Source organism: Rutilus rutilus (genome assembly GCF_951802725.1).
Source record: "Rutilus rutilus genome assembly, chromosome: 9".
In the NCBI taxonomy this organism is placed as follows: domain Eukaryota; kingdom Metazoa; phylum Chordata; class Actinopteri; order Cypriniformes; family Leuciscidae; genus Rutilus; species Rutilus rutilus.
In genome coordinates, this window is record NC_140223.1 from 22,724,656 (window position 1) to 22,740,264 (window position 15,609).

The 15,609-nt window shown below is 36.4% G+C and overlaps 2 protein-coding genes across 4 annotated transcripts in view; one reads left to right on the forward strand and one right to left on the reverse strand.

Moving 5' to 3' along the window:
- Nucleotides 1-182: 182 nt before the first annotated feature.
- xaf1 (XIAP associated factor 1) lies at nucleotides 183-4,377 on the reverse strand. The gene is made up of 8 exons (XM_084418708.1): nucleotides 4,219-4,377; nucleotides 2,414-2,549; nucleotides 2,150-2,206; nucleotides 1,831-2,062; nucleotides 1,651-1,718; nucleotides 1,351-1,563; nucleotides 751-815; nucleotides 183-658 (listed from the first exon to the last, which is right to left on the reverse strand). Exons 1-7 carry the CDS (start codon nucleotides 4,251-4,253, stop codon nucleotides 777-779), a joined length of 780 nt encoding a protein of 259 aa, XP_084274834.1. The 5' UTR covers nucleotides 4,254-4,377; the 3' UTR covers nucleotides 183-658; nucleotides 751-776.
- Nucleotides 3,737-15,609, forward strand: part of rap1gap2a (RAP1 GTPase activating protein 2a) — a 91,490-nt gene continuing 79,617 nt past the window's right edge. Inside the window, exon 1 of one of the 3 annotated variants that reach the window (XM_084418701.1) lies at nucleotides 3,737-3,842. Coding sequence is in view for 1 of the 3 variants with exons in the window: in XM_084418700.1 (XP_084274826.1) it covers nucleotides 13,737-13,750 (14 nt within the window). In the remaining 2 variants the exon portion in view is untranslated. Of the gene's footprint in view, nucleotides 3,849-13,670; nucleotides 13,751-15,609 lie in introns of those variants that run through there. The other 2 variants (XM_084418702.1, XM_084418700.1) reach the window with 2 other exon arrangements.

Consider the following 15,609-nt stretch of genomic DNA (forward strand, 5'->3'; position numbering starts at 1 on the left):
GTAGTCTTCCCCATGTCTCCTGATTTTCACAAACATCATCTGGTAGAGCTGGATCCTCAAGGCATTTCATACAAAGGAAAGTCAAGTCAAGTCAAGTATATTTGTATAGCGCTTTTCACAATACAGATTGTATCAAAGCAGCTTCACAGTATTAAATTAAAATAATACAACAAGGTTTGTTTCTAGTGGAATTTATTGATTGATAAAATCAGATTAAATATCCCCAGAATATCCCCAACTGAGCAAGCCAAAGGCAACAGTGGCAAGTCTAGAACACAAAATCTTTTCATGCACTTCAAACAAATAGTTTGGTTGTCTTATGTTATCTTATTTTTTACTACACAAGGTTAGTCCAGATTTAACATGCAGGAAGTTTTAAACAAATAATAATCATAAAAAGGGTTAAAACTAAAAGTCAGTAGTCAGAAAATAAAGTATCTGCACTCAACGCAAATTATTTTGGCTTCACTGGGCCGAATAAGTCACTTTTTAAAGTGTCATTATTATCAAATTAAAATCAGACAACAGAGGCATTGTAAACTTTTTTTTTTTTTTTTTTGTTACTGTATCTTCAAAATACTTAAGTATGTTATTTCCACAACTAAATTTTCTATATTATTATTTGTGATGATTGATGAGTTTGCAGTTTCCAGCAACCCTGTAAGATAATTCATACATTTATTACAATTAATGGATGGCATCAGTTGCATTGCAAAGTTATACTGGTGAATGTATTATTTGTATACTTACACATTTAGCTTTGCTTTCACCAGCCATCATGCCAGGTTCAGATGTTTGTATAATTCACATTTTTTCTATAAAAAAAATTAAATATAAATATATAATTAATCAGCAGTAAATATTGTATATATTAGAGTAGAATAACAGTACAGGCTCAAATGTACATCATTTACAGTATTGTTGAAAAGTTTGGGGTCACTTTTCAAAAAAAATATGTATATAAGATGTTTATGTACTTTTATTCAGCAAGGATACAATAAATCAATCAAAAATGATGCTGAAAATTCAGCTTTGCCAGCACAGGGTTAAACATTTTGAAATATAATAAAATAAAATAAAATCAGTTATTTTAAATTGTAATAATATTTCACAATATTTTTTTTTACTGTATTTTAATCAAATAAATGCAGCCTTAGTGAGCAAGAGACTTCTTTGAAAAAATCTTAATGACCCCAAACTTATCAACGGTAGTGTATTCATTTTGGTATAATAAATGTACTAATCCAAAGTATTTATTAAATCAGCAACAAAACGACTGTTCAGATTGTTGACTGTTGTTGATGCCGCACAAGTTTAAAATATCATTATGTACAGCGCAGTGATTAGTACCTCATGCCACTCGAGTGTCTTTACAGGAAGAGCCAGATGACAGAGCGGACAGCTGCTTATCTTGTCCAGGTCCATGTCAATGTTTCTGTCTCTCTTTGTCTTCTGCAATGTTGAGAAGGAGAAATCTGGAGCACTGGCATTTCCAGCTTTGAAATTTTCATCCGAGTCATCATCCTCGTAGTCGGCATTCTGTAAAATCTGGTTGCAACGCAGCTAGTAAAAAGGAATAATAAAAGATTTGCTGCGTTAAAAAAGAGATTTTCATATTTATGTAATATCTTATTTATTTCCTTATTTTACCTGGTGATCCTTCAGTTTGCCTGAGGAAATGTATCTCAGACAATTCTGACATTGCAACATGGTCGACTCTGGAGATAACAGATATCAGTATTTTACAATGGAAATACCCAGAACTTGGCAATACTAAGACCTATAACAAATCCATAATGTTTAAAACTGATTGTGTCTTGATGAACTAACCTTCAGTGTCAGATGCATCATCTTCGGAGACAAGGTCCTTTGATGTCGTTGGAGTGGTAGTTGAGCAGATCTGAGCGTGATCAAGCTGGTCCATCAGTTTGACATAACGGCCACAGTCGGAGCAGAGCTCGGTCCGACTCCCACAGGACACTCTGTGCTCTTTCAGATTGCTCAGAGAAAGCTCGAGCTGACAAAACTCACAGATCTGAGGCCTTTCGGAGCACTCGTCTTTCTGAAAGACAGAAAGAACAAGGGAATAAGTGAAAAAAAAAACACCCGGAGCTCATCAGCTTGAATAGGTGTCAGATGAAATATTCACCTCGTGGTCCAACAAATGCCTTCGCTCCATCTTTTTATTGCACATCTTACATTTGACCTGTGAGACATGATGAAAATGAGACCACCAACAGTATTTTAGAGGTGGGAGATTGCAATGATGAGTAAAAAGCAAGTCAAGTGGAAAACGTTCAGTAGGAAAATGCATCAAAAATCTTGTTTTGTGTGTGTGTGTGACAAACAGGGCTAAGATCTTGTAAAAAGGAGATCAGAATGTTAAGCATGTGTTGAGTGGTGTGGTTGTAACCTGTGCGTGCTGTTCGGTTTTATGCTCCTCCAGTTGATCTCGAGGGATAGTGTCATTGCAGTCAGGGCATTTACACAGAAACCTCTTACAGTGTGGTTCGTGGAGGTCATAGTTTGCCTTTGCCACCTCTTTATTGCTGCATAAAAACATTAAAAGAGACACTTTACAGAGACTGGAGGATGGAAACGCTGGGATTGTCCATGTTTTCTTAACTCTAGAATGCATGAACCAAAAAAATGCCAAGCATGCTTATTTGTCCACTTTGTTCCTTGTAAATATACATTACTAAAGATGACAAACTCTAAACTAATAAAGATCTACTGTAAAGTATATTAAATTAGCTGACAAAGGCAGAACATTTCACATAAGATTTGCACCTTTCTAAGCATAACTTTTAGACAGAGTTTGCATCTCTTCATTTGTTTGGACCATCAGCTGTCCTTTCATGTAGCTTTTCTCTACTCATCTACTGCATCTTAAATCACATACTTTTTAAGTATATTATTATTGACAAAAATGTATCCAAAAATACTGTGTTGAGTCAAAGTTCGGAGTTCCCGATATGACCAAGATATATGAAAATTACATTGATGATGGTCAGAAACAAGTTTTTAGAAGAATTCATGGAATATCAAACAAACAAATGTTTTCATTGATCAAATATTTAATCAATTGAAGCATGCTGGGTCAATTTGACCCCCTATATGCATTCTAGAGTTAAAGGAACAGTTTACCCAACAATTTATTTACACACCAGCATGTTGTTCCAAACCTGTATGACTTTCTTCTGAGGAACACAAAATACTTTTTAAAATAATATCCTAAGCACTCTTTTTTTATATATATAATGTAAATAAATAGCGACTTGGGCTGTCAAAATTTTTTTTTTAAATAATAATAATTCACAACTATGCATGGGGCCTTCAAGTCGTGAATGAATCATTATTTTGAGTCAATGAATGAATCGGTTGATCGAGTTCATAAAAAAAGGTCTGAATCATAGATGTCTGAACCAGGTCTGAATAGGACTGAATGGAAAAGGATAATTGATGTGATGTATGATTGATTTTTGATATAAAATTGTAATTTCAATAATAAGAGAACGGATCTGAATGATTTTTTTCGCGAATCAGAATGATCCGATTCTTCAGTTCAACACTGACTCAATGAACCAGTCACAGCTTTAAGAGCTCACTAGAGGTTTAGAGTTGTAAATAACTTAAATCGGCTCGTTTCTCGCATAAAGCTATCATATAGCTTCATGTGATTTGAATGGAGCATGAGTCATAGCCTACTTCTATACGTAGCATATTATGCGTTTGTGTTATTTTTTTCATAAAAGCTCCTGTCACGTTGGATACCTTTCCAAAATCCAAATGTTGTGATCCACGGAAGAAAGAAAGTCATACGGTTTAAGAAGGACATGAGGGTGAGGGTGAGTATCATGCCAGAATTTTTGGGTGAATTATATCAAGTTAATAGCTAACAGGCTAAATTAAGTTTCTCTCAGCTATCAGCCATAGCTTGCCCCCATGAAAATAGTTTCACTTTGTTAAAGTAAGGCCACAGTTATTAACACCATAAAGAAAATGTCATTATTGTTGTGTACTAAATAAGTAGAATCTTTTTTCTGTTTTGTTTTCGTTTTTAATGCTGTTGCTACTGTTGACAGAGAGAAATTTGGCGTGATAATATCGTCTAAAACTCGACGAACACGATATATCATTTGTTTGCATTGGCAATGAACATAAATAGACGATCTTAATTCTATGCGATATGTTTACAATACATTGTAAAACACTCACCAGTGAGTACACAGAATCAGTTCTTCAGTGTCCATAGTTAGACTAGGCTACTAGAGAGAGATGACTGAGTTATTGTGTTGGGACTGTTGATTTCACTTACTCTGAACCGAAACTAGAACTGAAACTTACAGGACCTGGTGTCGTAAATAACATCTTCTCGCTTGTTTTCTAACAGTACAACATTCATATTGCCTTGTGTTGTTGTGGTCAAAAACAGTCAACACTTCACTTGACATAGTTGCAATTTATGTTTCATCTTGTAGCCAACCACAGGTATTTATAGGATGGCTCATTACCATGGTTACAGTATTGTAACTATATTTCTGTAAATTAGTAAAATATAAAAATGAATGCCATAATTGTCAGTAAAACAAATGATCCTTCAGAAATGATTTATTATCAATGCTGGAAACAGTTTTACTGCTTTAGCCTAATAATTTTTTATAACCTGTGATTTTTTTCAAGATTCTTTGATGAATAAAAAGTACAACATTTATTTAAAATATAAATATTTTGTAATAATACATAGGCCTACTGCTGTTTGAAAGTTTTGGGTCAGTATTTTTATTTTTTAAGGTAATTAATAGATTAAAAGATTTATATTGTCAGAAAATATTTCTATTCTGAATAAGTGCTGTTCTTTTAAAAATTTTATTCATGAATCCTGAAAAAAATATCACAAATTCCCCCCAAAATTAAGCAGCTCAACTGTTTCCAACATTTATAATAAATCGGCATATTAAAATGATTTCTAAAGGATCAGACTGGAGTAATGGCTGATGAAAATTCAGCTTTGTATCACAGAAATAAATTATATTTTAAAGAATATTAAAATAGAAAACCATTATTTTAAATTGTAATAATATTTCACAATAAAACTTATTTTCTGTATTTTTGATTTTTGAAAATAGTAATGTTTCCTAACTTTTGACCAGATCAGTGCAATTAAACACCATGATCCATCCCTATTCTTTTCAATGGCAATCATGATCACTGTTTACTAGCCTATATTATATTGCAATAGGAGATATTTTTAAAGAAATGATTAGCCCACTTTTATTTAGCAAGGATGCATTAAACTAATCAAAAGTTACATTAGAGTCATTTATAATGTTAGGCTACTAAAGATTTCTATTTGAAATAAATAATGCTCTTTTGAACTTTCTATTCATAAAAGAATCATGTAAAAAAAAAAAAGTATAACGGTTTTCACAAAATATTAAGCAGCACAAATGTCTTCAAAATTGATAATAGAAATGTTTTTTGAGCACTAAAACCAGCATATTAGAATGATTTCTGATGGATCATGTGACACTTAAGACTGGAGTAATGATGCTGAAAATTCAGCTTTGCCATCACAGGAATAAACTACATTTTAAAATGTATTAAAATAGAAAACAATTATTTTAAAATGTAATAATATTGAACAATGTTACTTTTATTTTTAATCAAATGAAACCTTGCAACCTTGGTAAGCATTAGAGACTTTCAAAAACATTTAAAAAACGTACTGATCCAAACTTTTGAACGTTAGTTTATATACAGTTGTAATTGAAAATATTAAACCCCCATTGCAAATCAGGTTTAATGGCAAAATGTACAGACTTTCAGCTGTTTGCAATGAACAAATCAAACAAAAGTAGTTGAAATGGCTCAACAGAACAAATGTTCCAAGATGTTTCCCCAAATTCAATTGAAAATGCAACTTTTAATGACCAGTCTCAAAAATGTTCAACCCTTTCATGGCAAGCATCTTTAGTACTTAGAACACCCTTTTGCTGTTATGACCTGCTGGAAACGAGATGTATAACCAGACACCAGCTTCTGGCAGCGTTTCTGAGGAATCTTAGCCCATTCCTCATTAGAAATGGCCTCCAGTTTGCGTGATGCAACCGCATTCATCAAATCCCACCAGAGATTTTCTTTGGGGTTCAAGAGAGGTGACTGATGCCCGCTGTATAATCTTCCAGGACTTCTTCTGCAACCAAGCCTTGGTGGAATTTGAGGTATGCTTGGGATCATTGTCCTGTTGGAAGGTCCAAAGACTCCCAAGCTTCAGCTTCCTCACTGACGGCATGACGTTTTCTCCTAGGATTTCCGGATACTTCAATGAATCCATCTTGCCTTCCACACGCTGCAGGTTTCCAAGGCCAGAGGATGCAAAGCAGCCCCAGAGCATCACAGAGCCCCACCAGGCTTACCTGTAGACAGAGTTTTCTTTTCAGCTTCATTCTTCATTCTTCTTCCTCCAGATATACCGCTGATCCATAGGGCTAAAAAGTTCCAGTTTTGTTTCATCGCTCCACAGAACAGAATCTGTGGCTTATTTATATGATTTTGAGCACTTTTCTTGTGTTTTTGGGTCAGTAGTGGTGTAGTTGGAGTTCTGGCATGCATTTAGTAGGTGTCTTACTGTGGAAGCTGAAACCTCAGTGCCTGTTGCCATCAAGTCTTGCTGCAGGTCTTTTGCAGTCACTCGAGGGTTTTTTCTGAACCTGCCTTCTCAGAAATCTGGTTGCAGCCGTTGATAGGTTCCTTTTTCTGCCCCGTCCAGGAAGTGTCACCACTGTTCCTTTAACTTTGAACTTGCAAACTATGCTTCTAACGGTGTCTCTAGTTCCTTCACTATCTTTTTGTATCCTGTTCCTTGTTTGTGAAGGGCGATGATATCGTCTCTTGACTTTTTGGACCATTCTTTTGACTTAGCCATATTTCTAACATACAGTCAAACGTGGCACTCAACAAACCTAGCCAGTTCAGATATTTCATGTGTTCTAGCTCAAGCACACCTGCTGCAACTAATGAAGCTCTTGAGTAGTTGCTTCAGGTGTGCTTGAAGGCCAATTCACACCGCACAGACAAATGCCAACAAACAAGTTGGCTGTTGGATTTAGACTTTCATGAAAAATAACTGTCATGTTCACACTGCTGCAAGTCGACTTACGCCACAAGAGAAACCAGTGGCGCATGTATGACGTAGGATGTAGGAGTATCGTAAGTTAAGACGCCTCTCACGGTTCAAACAAACAGGGCTGGGCAACAAACTCAAGCTCCTCCAACATTTCTATTTAAAAATTGACGTTTTAGATGTTTATAATTTGTGACTGGTGTTTTGTTTTGCTCCATCCTCTGCACTTCTGCATTCGTCATTACGTTGTGCGTCAGCTCAAGGGTTACTCTTTCGCCGTAAATCGATGCGTACGGCTGTCTGCCAGAAGCTAGTTATTTTAGTCGATAAAGTTTGAGGGCCCTTTCACACCTACCTTGTTTGGTCCGGACTTTCGGACTTTTCAGTTTGGTCCGAATCAAAATTACAGGTGTGAAACCTCCCCCGGACCACGGTCCGGACCAAACAGACGAAATTTGGTCCGACGAAAAGAGGTGGTCTCGGTCCGGATCAAACTGTTCAAAGGTTTGGTTCGTTTCTAGTGTGAAAGCATTTTCTGTATGGTTCGGACTTTCGGACCATTTACAGGAAGTTCCGGTGGTTCCCGCGTAGCATAAACAACTGAAGAAGAATATTTATGTGCAGATCTGTCAGTCCTGCCCACAGCGTTTCTTCCAGCTGATTCGCGCGCGCGCGCGCACACACACGCACACATTTGTCCTGCGTCCTACCGGCGATGATTTGTTTGCACAACGAGGACGTTCATTTGGCGAATTTGAACTAGCGTCGAGTATAGTTGGTGCTGGAGGGAGTAATGCCGTAATAATAACAGCATAGTGGCAACGATAATATGCGTCTGTTCATTCATTCTTGTCAAAGTTACCCGCCGAATTGACAACACGCTGACGTCAGACGCACGTCCGTTTACAAACCAATCAATGTCAATATGCAGCCATGTAGATGATGACGACAGGACGCAAGTACGTCATGAAAAGTTCTTTAGTGCGCTCGCATAATTGCAATGTGAAACCAAACCAAAACTAACCAAATGTATACAATTTATCAAAACATGAACTTTGGTTCGGACCTTGGTGCGGACTTTCAGGTGTGAAAGGGCCCTTAAATATGGATATTTTTCTTACACGAACGGCCTAACAATTTCTTCAGAAGGCCTTTATTAACCCCCCAGAGGCGTGTGGAGCACTTTTATCATGGATGGATGCACGTTGATGGACTTAATCCATCTGCTCCATAGCTCTGATTGTATTCTTCTGAAAGAAGAATGTCATATACACCTATGGCTTGAGGGTGAGTAAATCATGGGGTAATTTTCATTTTTGGGTGAACTATCCCTTTAATGTGTCTGTTTAATTAAGCCCTTGATTAGCTGCATCAGGTGTGCTTGAGACAACACCTGTTTTGCAGATTTGTGCTGTTTTGAAGGATTCTATTCAGGGGGTGAATAATTTTGAGACTGCAGAAGTCATTAAAAGTTGCATTTTCAGTTGAATTTGCGGAAACCACTTGAAATATTTGTTGTGTTGAGCTATTTTAATTACTTTTGTTTGTTTCGTTCATTGCAAACAGCTGAAAGTCTGTAAAGTTTGCCATTAAACATGATTTGCAACTTATTTGGGGTTGAATAATTTCGATTACAACTGTATATAGAGGGGTATGTTTCATATATGTCTATCTCTGAACAAGATATTTGAATGCGTTGTTTTGTGGTCAGTTATACGATTTTGTAATGCGCCCAAAATACACATAAATGATTTCAAATTTTAACCTTCGTTGTGTTTAGCCAGCCTGTTTCCATGAGAAAGGAAAACTTCAGACTTCTGTTTGCCTGCATCCAAGCTATAGATGTTCCCCTCCTGAGTGAAGTAGCCTATAGTTTACTCATTCACAATGTGTATGCATTAATATGGATCAGTTCATGGTGTTCAGCTCAACTCTATACTGTCACTTTAGTGAAACATTAGGAGTCTGACAGACTGCTGGATTGATGTCCCTTGTTGGCCCCATTAGCAGATCACTTATGTTGACTCTGTAGTTCAAGATTTTATTGAGCTGTTAGTTTTAAAAAAATGTTCTCAAAATAATTGAACAAGGCTTTTGTATCAAGGCCTCGGAGACATCAGACATCAGCCGCTAATGGATGTTTGTCAGCAGAAACAGCACAGGAGCGGACAGCTGTGTCACGCCAGGGGAATCACAGTAATTACGGTATTGAGTTTCGCGTTTTCACTATCACCGCAGATGGGTGTGGACAGAGGACTTAACACGAACTGGTTCATTCCCTAATTCTGCCTGAGTGGGTCAGCTGTCGCCTGCAATGTCTGATCAGAATTGTGATCAACATTAGAGGTGCCACCAGGGTAATCTGTCCTGATGTTGCTTTACATAAACAAGCAAATTATTTTAGGGTAGGATTGTATGCTGGAGGCCTGTTTTTCTTGTATGTTTGTGTGTGTGCGCGTCCTCTCGTTATATAATATTAAAGTTCACAAGTTCAAAGCAAATAACAGGGTTGTTTTTAACATCAATTCAACATTTACAGAGAGTGGAGTTCTGGTCTTACATTGGTAAGCTCTCTTTTCCATGGTGATTTATATTATCAGTTTCTGATCACTGCTCTAGATCAGATTGCTTTTATGAGCAGATCGGGGACATTTGATCTCAGAGTCCAAAAAAGAATGCATGAAACTAAATATTGTTTTAATGCATCGGAGACCAGTGTTACAACAATTTCACAGTAAAGTGACCTTAGGATTGTTTATTTGTTATTTGGTGATGGTTATTAAGATGCATTTTATGCACCTTTATCACCTTTCATTTATCCTATTTTAATTATAATAATAATAATAATGATGATGATAATAATAAAATGTATTTGTATAGCACCTATACAAGAAATTCAGTTAATTTACAAAAGAAATCCATTACAATAAGCACATTCATTTAATTGTATTCATTTACTGTTATAATTTATACATTTTAATTTATAATATATAATTAAAGTAACCTATTTATTGTTTATTTATTTATAATATACATCAAAATAATGATTTTTTTTATTTTAAAATTAATATTTACTTTTTAATTAATAATATATTAAATAAATATATAAATATTATATTGAATTATATATTTTCACATTAAATATTCATAAACAAACACATTATTTACATTTATAATTTAAACAATTTATTAATATATTTGTATTCACATTAATGCAAACAAAATTTTTTATATAACATGAATAAAATTAGTATACATAAAATACACAACACAAGTGTACATATATTTAAAATAAGAACAAATAATACATAGAATACTTCATAACATCACTTGCGTGTTAAAAGCTAAAGTAAATAGACATGCTTTGTTTAAAAAAAATATTTAGTATATTGTAATGTAGATATTATAGTATAATAAATATATGGTATAATATACTAATGGTATAATAGATAGCATACAATATATAATATAGTATATTGTAAAATATATTTTTTATTGATTAAACAAACACTCTTTTTTTTCTTTGCTAACATGTTTACAGCCCATCTTACATTGGGTTTTGTTGGCATATACACTTGGATTAAACTACAAGCTGATGGATTTCTTTTCAGAGGGAAGTCACACCTCTGGCTGGCTGTCAAACATTGCAGTGCCATATGCTAATTTTTAAGTCCTATAAAATCTGGTTATATCATTGCAGGGAAAAGAACAGGTTGATAAGATGTGAAACCTTATGTGAAATTGCTGTCATTTTCGGGTTAATGCTATATATACATATGTTCATCCATCCAAACCTTATGGCAGAACTCCAAAGAACATTTCCAAAGAGGGTTACCAAGGCAACCCCAGAAAGTGAACCAATTAGAAGGCGCAATGGCTCTCAAACACTAAACTGCCAAGACAACAGGAGACAACAGCTCTAAACAAGCTGACAAATGAAAGAACCAGGTAATGATCAACAGGCTCTTTTAGTGGAAGATTGCAGGGTGAGCAAGGATCGGGGTTGATTCAATTTTCTTGCCTATTGTAGCGTTTCTAGAAAACTCATCAGTTATGGTTCATATTTATAACGCACTGCTCGTGAATCCAGATTATTGATGTTCCTCCAGTACGTGCGGATGAGAGAGTGTGTGTGTGTGTGAGTGAGCGGACTGTGGACATTGATCTGACTGGACCCCAGCGGTGGCTGACTGCATTGACCACATGCTGTTATAATGCTGGCCAGTGAGGCACATGTGTCTGCATGTGAAGAAACTACTGTGGAACATCTGAGTGGAATCTTCCTCTTTGAACAGATCCATGTTCTCATTGTATTACATGGCTTACTGGGAGAACTTGAGCTCTGAACTGTTTGTTTCCTTTGCTGAAGATGCATTTACACCGACTGTTTGATGCTGCAGAGAGGCGACATCATTTTTTTCTATTTTCTAAGTGTAACTAATATCGCCCAACTCTTTATAGAAAGTTGGATATATACTTATGTATACTTACTTGGATATAACACATACAGTATATATGCGTGATATACTATATTTCATATTTCATTTGCTCGATTGCACTGTAAAAAAAATTCTATGATCAATAAGTTATGACAGCATATGTTTTTACATTGCTTTAACTCCTCAAAATAAGTTAAGCAATTTTCAATTTTTTTTATGTCAACTCATTTTAAGACTCATTTCAAGTTTAATGTAATTTAAGTTAAAATGACTTAAACTTCTAAGTTGATTGTACTTAAAAATGTAAGGCAGCAACTTTTTTTTTTTACAGTGTGGTTGTCGCAACATGTAAACTATTATCCAGCTGTAATCTGCTAAATGTGACTATTAAAGGGATACTCCACTTTTTTGGGAAATAGGCTCATTTTACAACTCCCCCAGAGTTACTGTTTTCGAATCCATTCAGCCGAACTCCGGGTCTGGCGGTACCACTTTTAGCATAGCTTAGCATAGATCATTGAATCGGACAAGACCATTAGCATCTCTCTAAAAAAAATGACCAAAGAGTTTCGATATTTTTCCTATTTAAAACTTGACTCTTCTGTAGTTACATCGTGTACTAAGACCGACGGAAAATGTAAAGTTGCGATTTTCTAGGCTGATATGGCTAGGAACTATACTCTCATTCCTGCGTAATAATCAAGAAACTTTGCTGCCGTACCATGAGTGCAGCAGGCGTAATGATATGACGCAGTGCCTGAAAAATAGGTTAGACAAACTTAGTCCCGGTCACGTTGGAAGTTACTGAGCTGGGGACTATTTTCAGGCGCTGCGTCATATCATTACGCATATCAGCCTAGAAAATCGCAACTTTTCATTTTCCGTCGGTCTTAGTACACGATGTAACTACAGAAGAGTCAAGTTTTAAATAGGAAAAATATCGAAACTCTTTGGTCATTTTTTTGAGAGAGATGCTAATGGTCTTGTCCGATTCAATGATCTATGCTAAGCTATGCTAAAAGTGGTACCGCCAGACCCGGAGATCGGCTGAATGGATTCGAAAATGGTAAAACTCAACTGTTTAACTCTGGGGGAGTTGTAAAATGAGCCTATTTCCAAAAAAAAATAGGTATCCCTTTAAGATATTATAAACATTATAACATTATGATTGAAACAATATGTATTGTGAAAAACACTATATAAATAAATCAATGCATTAATGCAGAAATTGCAATTGCCAAAATAATGTTATAAAATGTATGTTTTAAATATGAAATTATAAATAAAAATAGTAATTATAAATGTATAGCATATTCTGCCATGACTGGCCGCTATGATGCTGCATGTTATTACGATAACTCTTGGGATGCATATAATGGCACCATCAGCTGATATTATAATTTTTTTTCATTTTAATTCATGGATATCTGTTGCATATATTGCATATATAATATCGGCTGACATTGGATACTTCATTGTGCACAATCATTTAAAGTTAATCTTTAAAAACACTTATTTGAGAACACTATTAATTGAAATCTTTAGCCAATCTCAGAATGATTAAAATGATTGATTAAAATGTTTTATTGGTTTAATTTAATAAGACAAAATAATATAGAATTTTAATATCAGGCATAATGACTAAAATAATGATTACCTTTTTGGTAACGACCAGATTTCTAATACCACTGCATCCCTAATTAACACAGAACCAAAGTAGTAGCATCAGATACAAGGGCCTTATAAGCTGCCATAAATCTGTTGAAATTTAAATGCGTTTAAATAAAAAAATTCAATAGAGGTGCTTTCTGCCCCCGAGTTATTAAGCTTATGCCTTTCTAGCCTTGCATATGAGTACGCCTGTGCCATAAATCTTAAGGTTGACTTTTGTGGCTCTGTTTAATTTTACATCAGAGGAATAATCCGCACTCCCTCACAAGCCCATCATAGAGGGCCAGAGCGTATTAAATGCCATAGCAACTACTACAACTACTACCTGCATTCTTATACACATCTCTCTCTCCTCACGATTCGCTCACATTCTCTCATCCTTTTCCCTCCCTCCACGGTTTTGTTCTCCCTCCCTCTCTCTCCCTCTGTTTCTCCTCACTCGTGTTGAACCAGTCGTTTCATGCAGCACTGCTGTGTTTACTCAGTTCTGAGAGCCTCTGATGGCAGATTCAAGGTAAGGTGATGTTTTAATGGTTATTTAAGTGCACGATGAATTCAAGAGCTTATTTCCTGGGGATTTTGTCACACTAATGGACTGCAGCGTTTGGGTTTGAATGGGACCTGACTAAACTGCTACTGTATATATTAGGGTGTGTTTGTATTTGTGTCTGTTTTCTTACGTCATGCCCATGAGTTGCATCAGGGTCTCTAAACTGATATGGAGTTTTAAACTTGCATATTTTCTTACAAAAAAGTCTTAAAACGTATCCGCATGACATTAAAACCTACGTGACTATTTAAATTAATAGTTATAGCTTGTTTTTGGCTTGTGTGTGTGTTGCGTTAGTGACTCATTCCCTCAGTGCATGCCATTGTTTGTGGCTGCCAGGGGACGTTTTCAGCACGATGGCTCAATTTTTTGAAAAAAATAAAGTATGTGCATGATGCATATGAGTCATTCTGCACGGGCTGTGCGGGACTTGGCAAACGGAGAGCAATCATAAAGAGCCATGCGTAATGATAAAATGAAAGAGACTTTAAGCATCAAAGATGCAAAACAGTTTTTGCATGAAGTTTGCACAGTTTAAATATATACACAACCACATTTCCTTGTGGTTGTTGTAGCAGGAAATGATATATGATCTTAGGTTTAATATTACAGAACATTATGTCGAACAACTGCAGTTATTATTGCAACCTGTAGCTTGCGCTTCTGCTGAGCTAGTGCGATTACTTGTATGCATGTATATTATTGATAAGTGAACTGTATGTTGCCGTCCTCTCCAGTGTGTGCTCTCAAGAGTGTGCACAGTTCACCATTACGGCATAATTATGCCTCTTAAAGTCTATTGTGGGTCCTGCCATGTGCATCGGCCTCATTGGCTCTCTCTATTGTCCTCCATTCTCTCTTCATCCTTCCATTGTTGTGATACTCATCCGGTCATTTCCCCATTGCTCATTTTCTCACTTTCTCTCAAGTGTCTTTCCTTCTCTTCCCCCCTGTGGTCTTTCATTAGTTTGCGGCGTAGTCGTTCCACTGCTAATTTTCTCTCTTTCCTCCCCCTCTGTACCTCTGTTCTGTACCTGCCCTCTCTTGATTCGCTGAAGGGAATGAGTGATGAGCAGAAAGTTAAATGGAGAATGAGTCACTGTAATGGCAAGAGTGAAGGGTGACTTCTCCTCTCCTCTCCTCTCCTCTCCTCTCCTCTCCTCTCCTCTCCTCTCCTCTCCTCTCCTCTCCTCTCCTCTCCTCTCCTCTCCTCTCCTCTCCTCATCAGTTGTCTAATGTTGACTAATGACAGCATGAACGAGGTTCATAAACCACATTCTGTACCACAGAGCTGTGCTGTCCATCTCTCTTTGTAAACTCAAAAACATAAGGGACTGCATATGAGCTAGAAGCACTGCAGAGACCAGCATTTGTTTCTGCGAGTGTCGGTGTATGCGCGCACACACATATGTGGATGTGTTTGATTTGCAGGTTGGGTGGGTGTAAACGGGTTTCAGGCTGTGAGTGGGTGTACTAACTGAGCTCTTTGTCACGGCTATCGAAATCCATACGCGCAGCACAGAGACGGGTGAGAGAGAGAGCGGTGTTCATCACTAATGAGTGGATCAGAGTAGAAGTCAAGCACGGGAAGTCAAAATGTGAGAAGGCCTTATGAGAGAGAGGAGTTAAGGATGAGGTCAATGAGAGGACAGCATATCCAATGAATAGAGGAAGGTGAGAGTATAAAGTAGAATTGTGAAGGTTTTGTGGAGAAATAAAGGGGAAAAAAAGAATGAGGTGAAATAAAAGCAAAGCAGTGTTGTCATCCTGTTTTCAGGTTTTGGTGGCTTGATTCCAGCGACAGATAAGGGGAAGCCCAGACA

Bases quoted from the DNA above. Each gene is read 5' to 3' on its own strand.
- xaf1 (XM_084418708.1), bottom strand. From the start codon at position 4,253: ATGGACACTGAAGAACTGATTCTGTGTACTCACTG. The intron at 1,719-1,830 runs GTTAGTTCATCA...TGTTATCTCCAG, and splicing joins TGATGCATCTGACACTGAAG to AGTCGACCATGTTGCAATGT. The intron at 816-1,350 runs GTACTAATCACT...TTTTTTTTATAG, and splicing joins AGACACTCGAGTGGCATGAG to AAAAAATGTGAATTATACAA.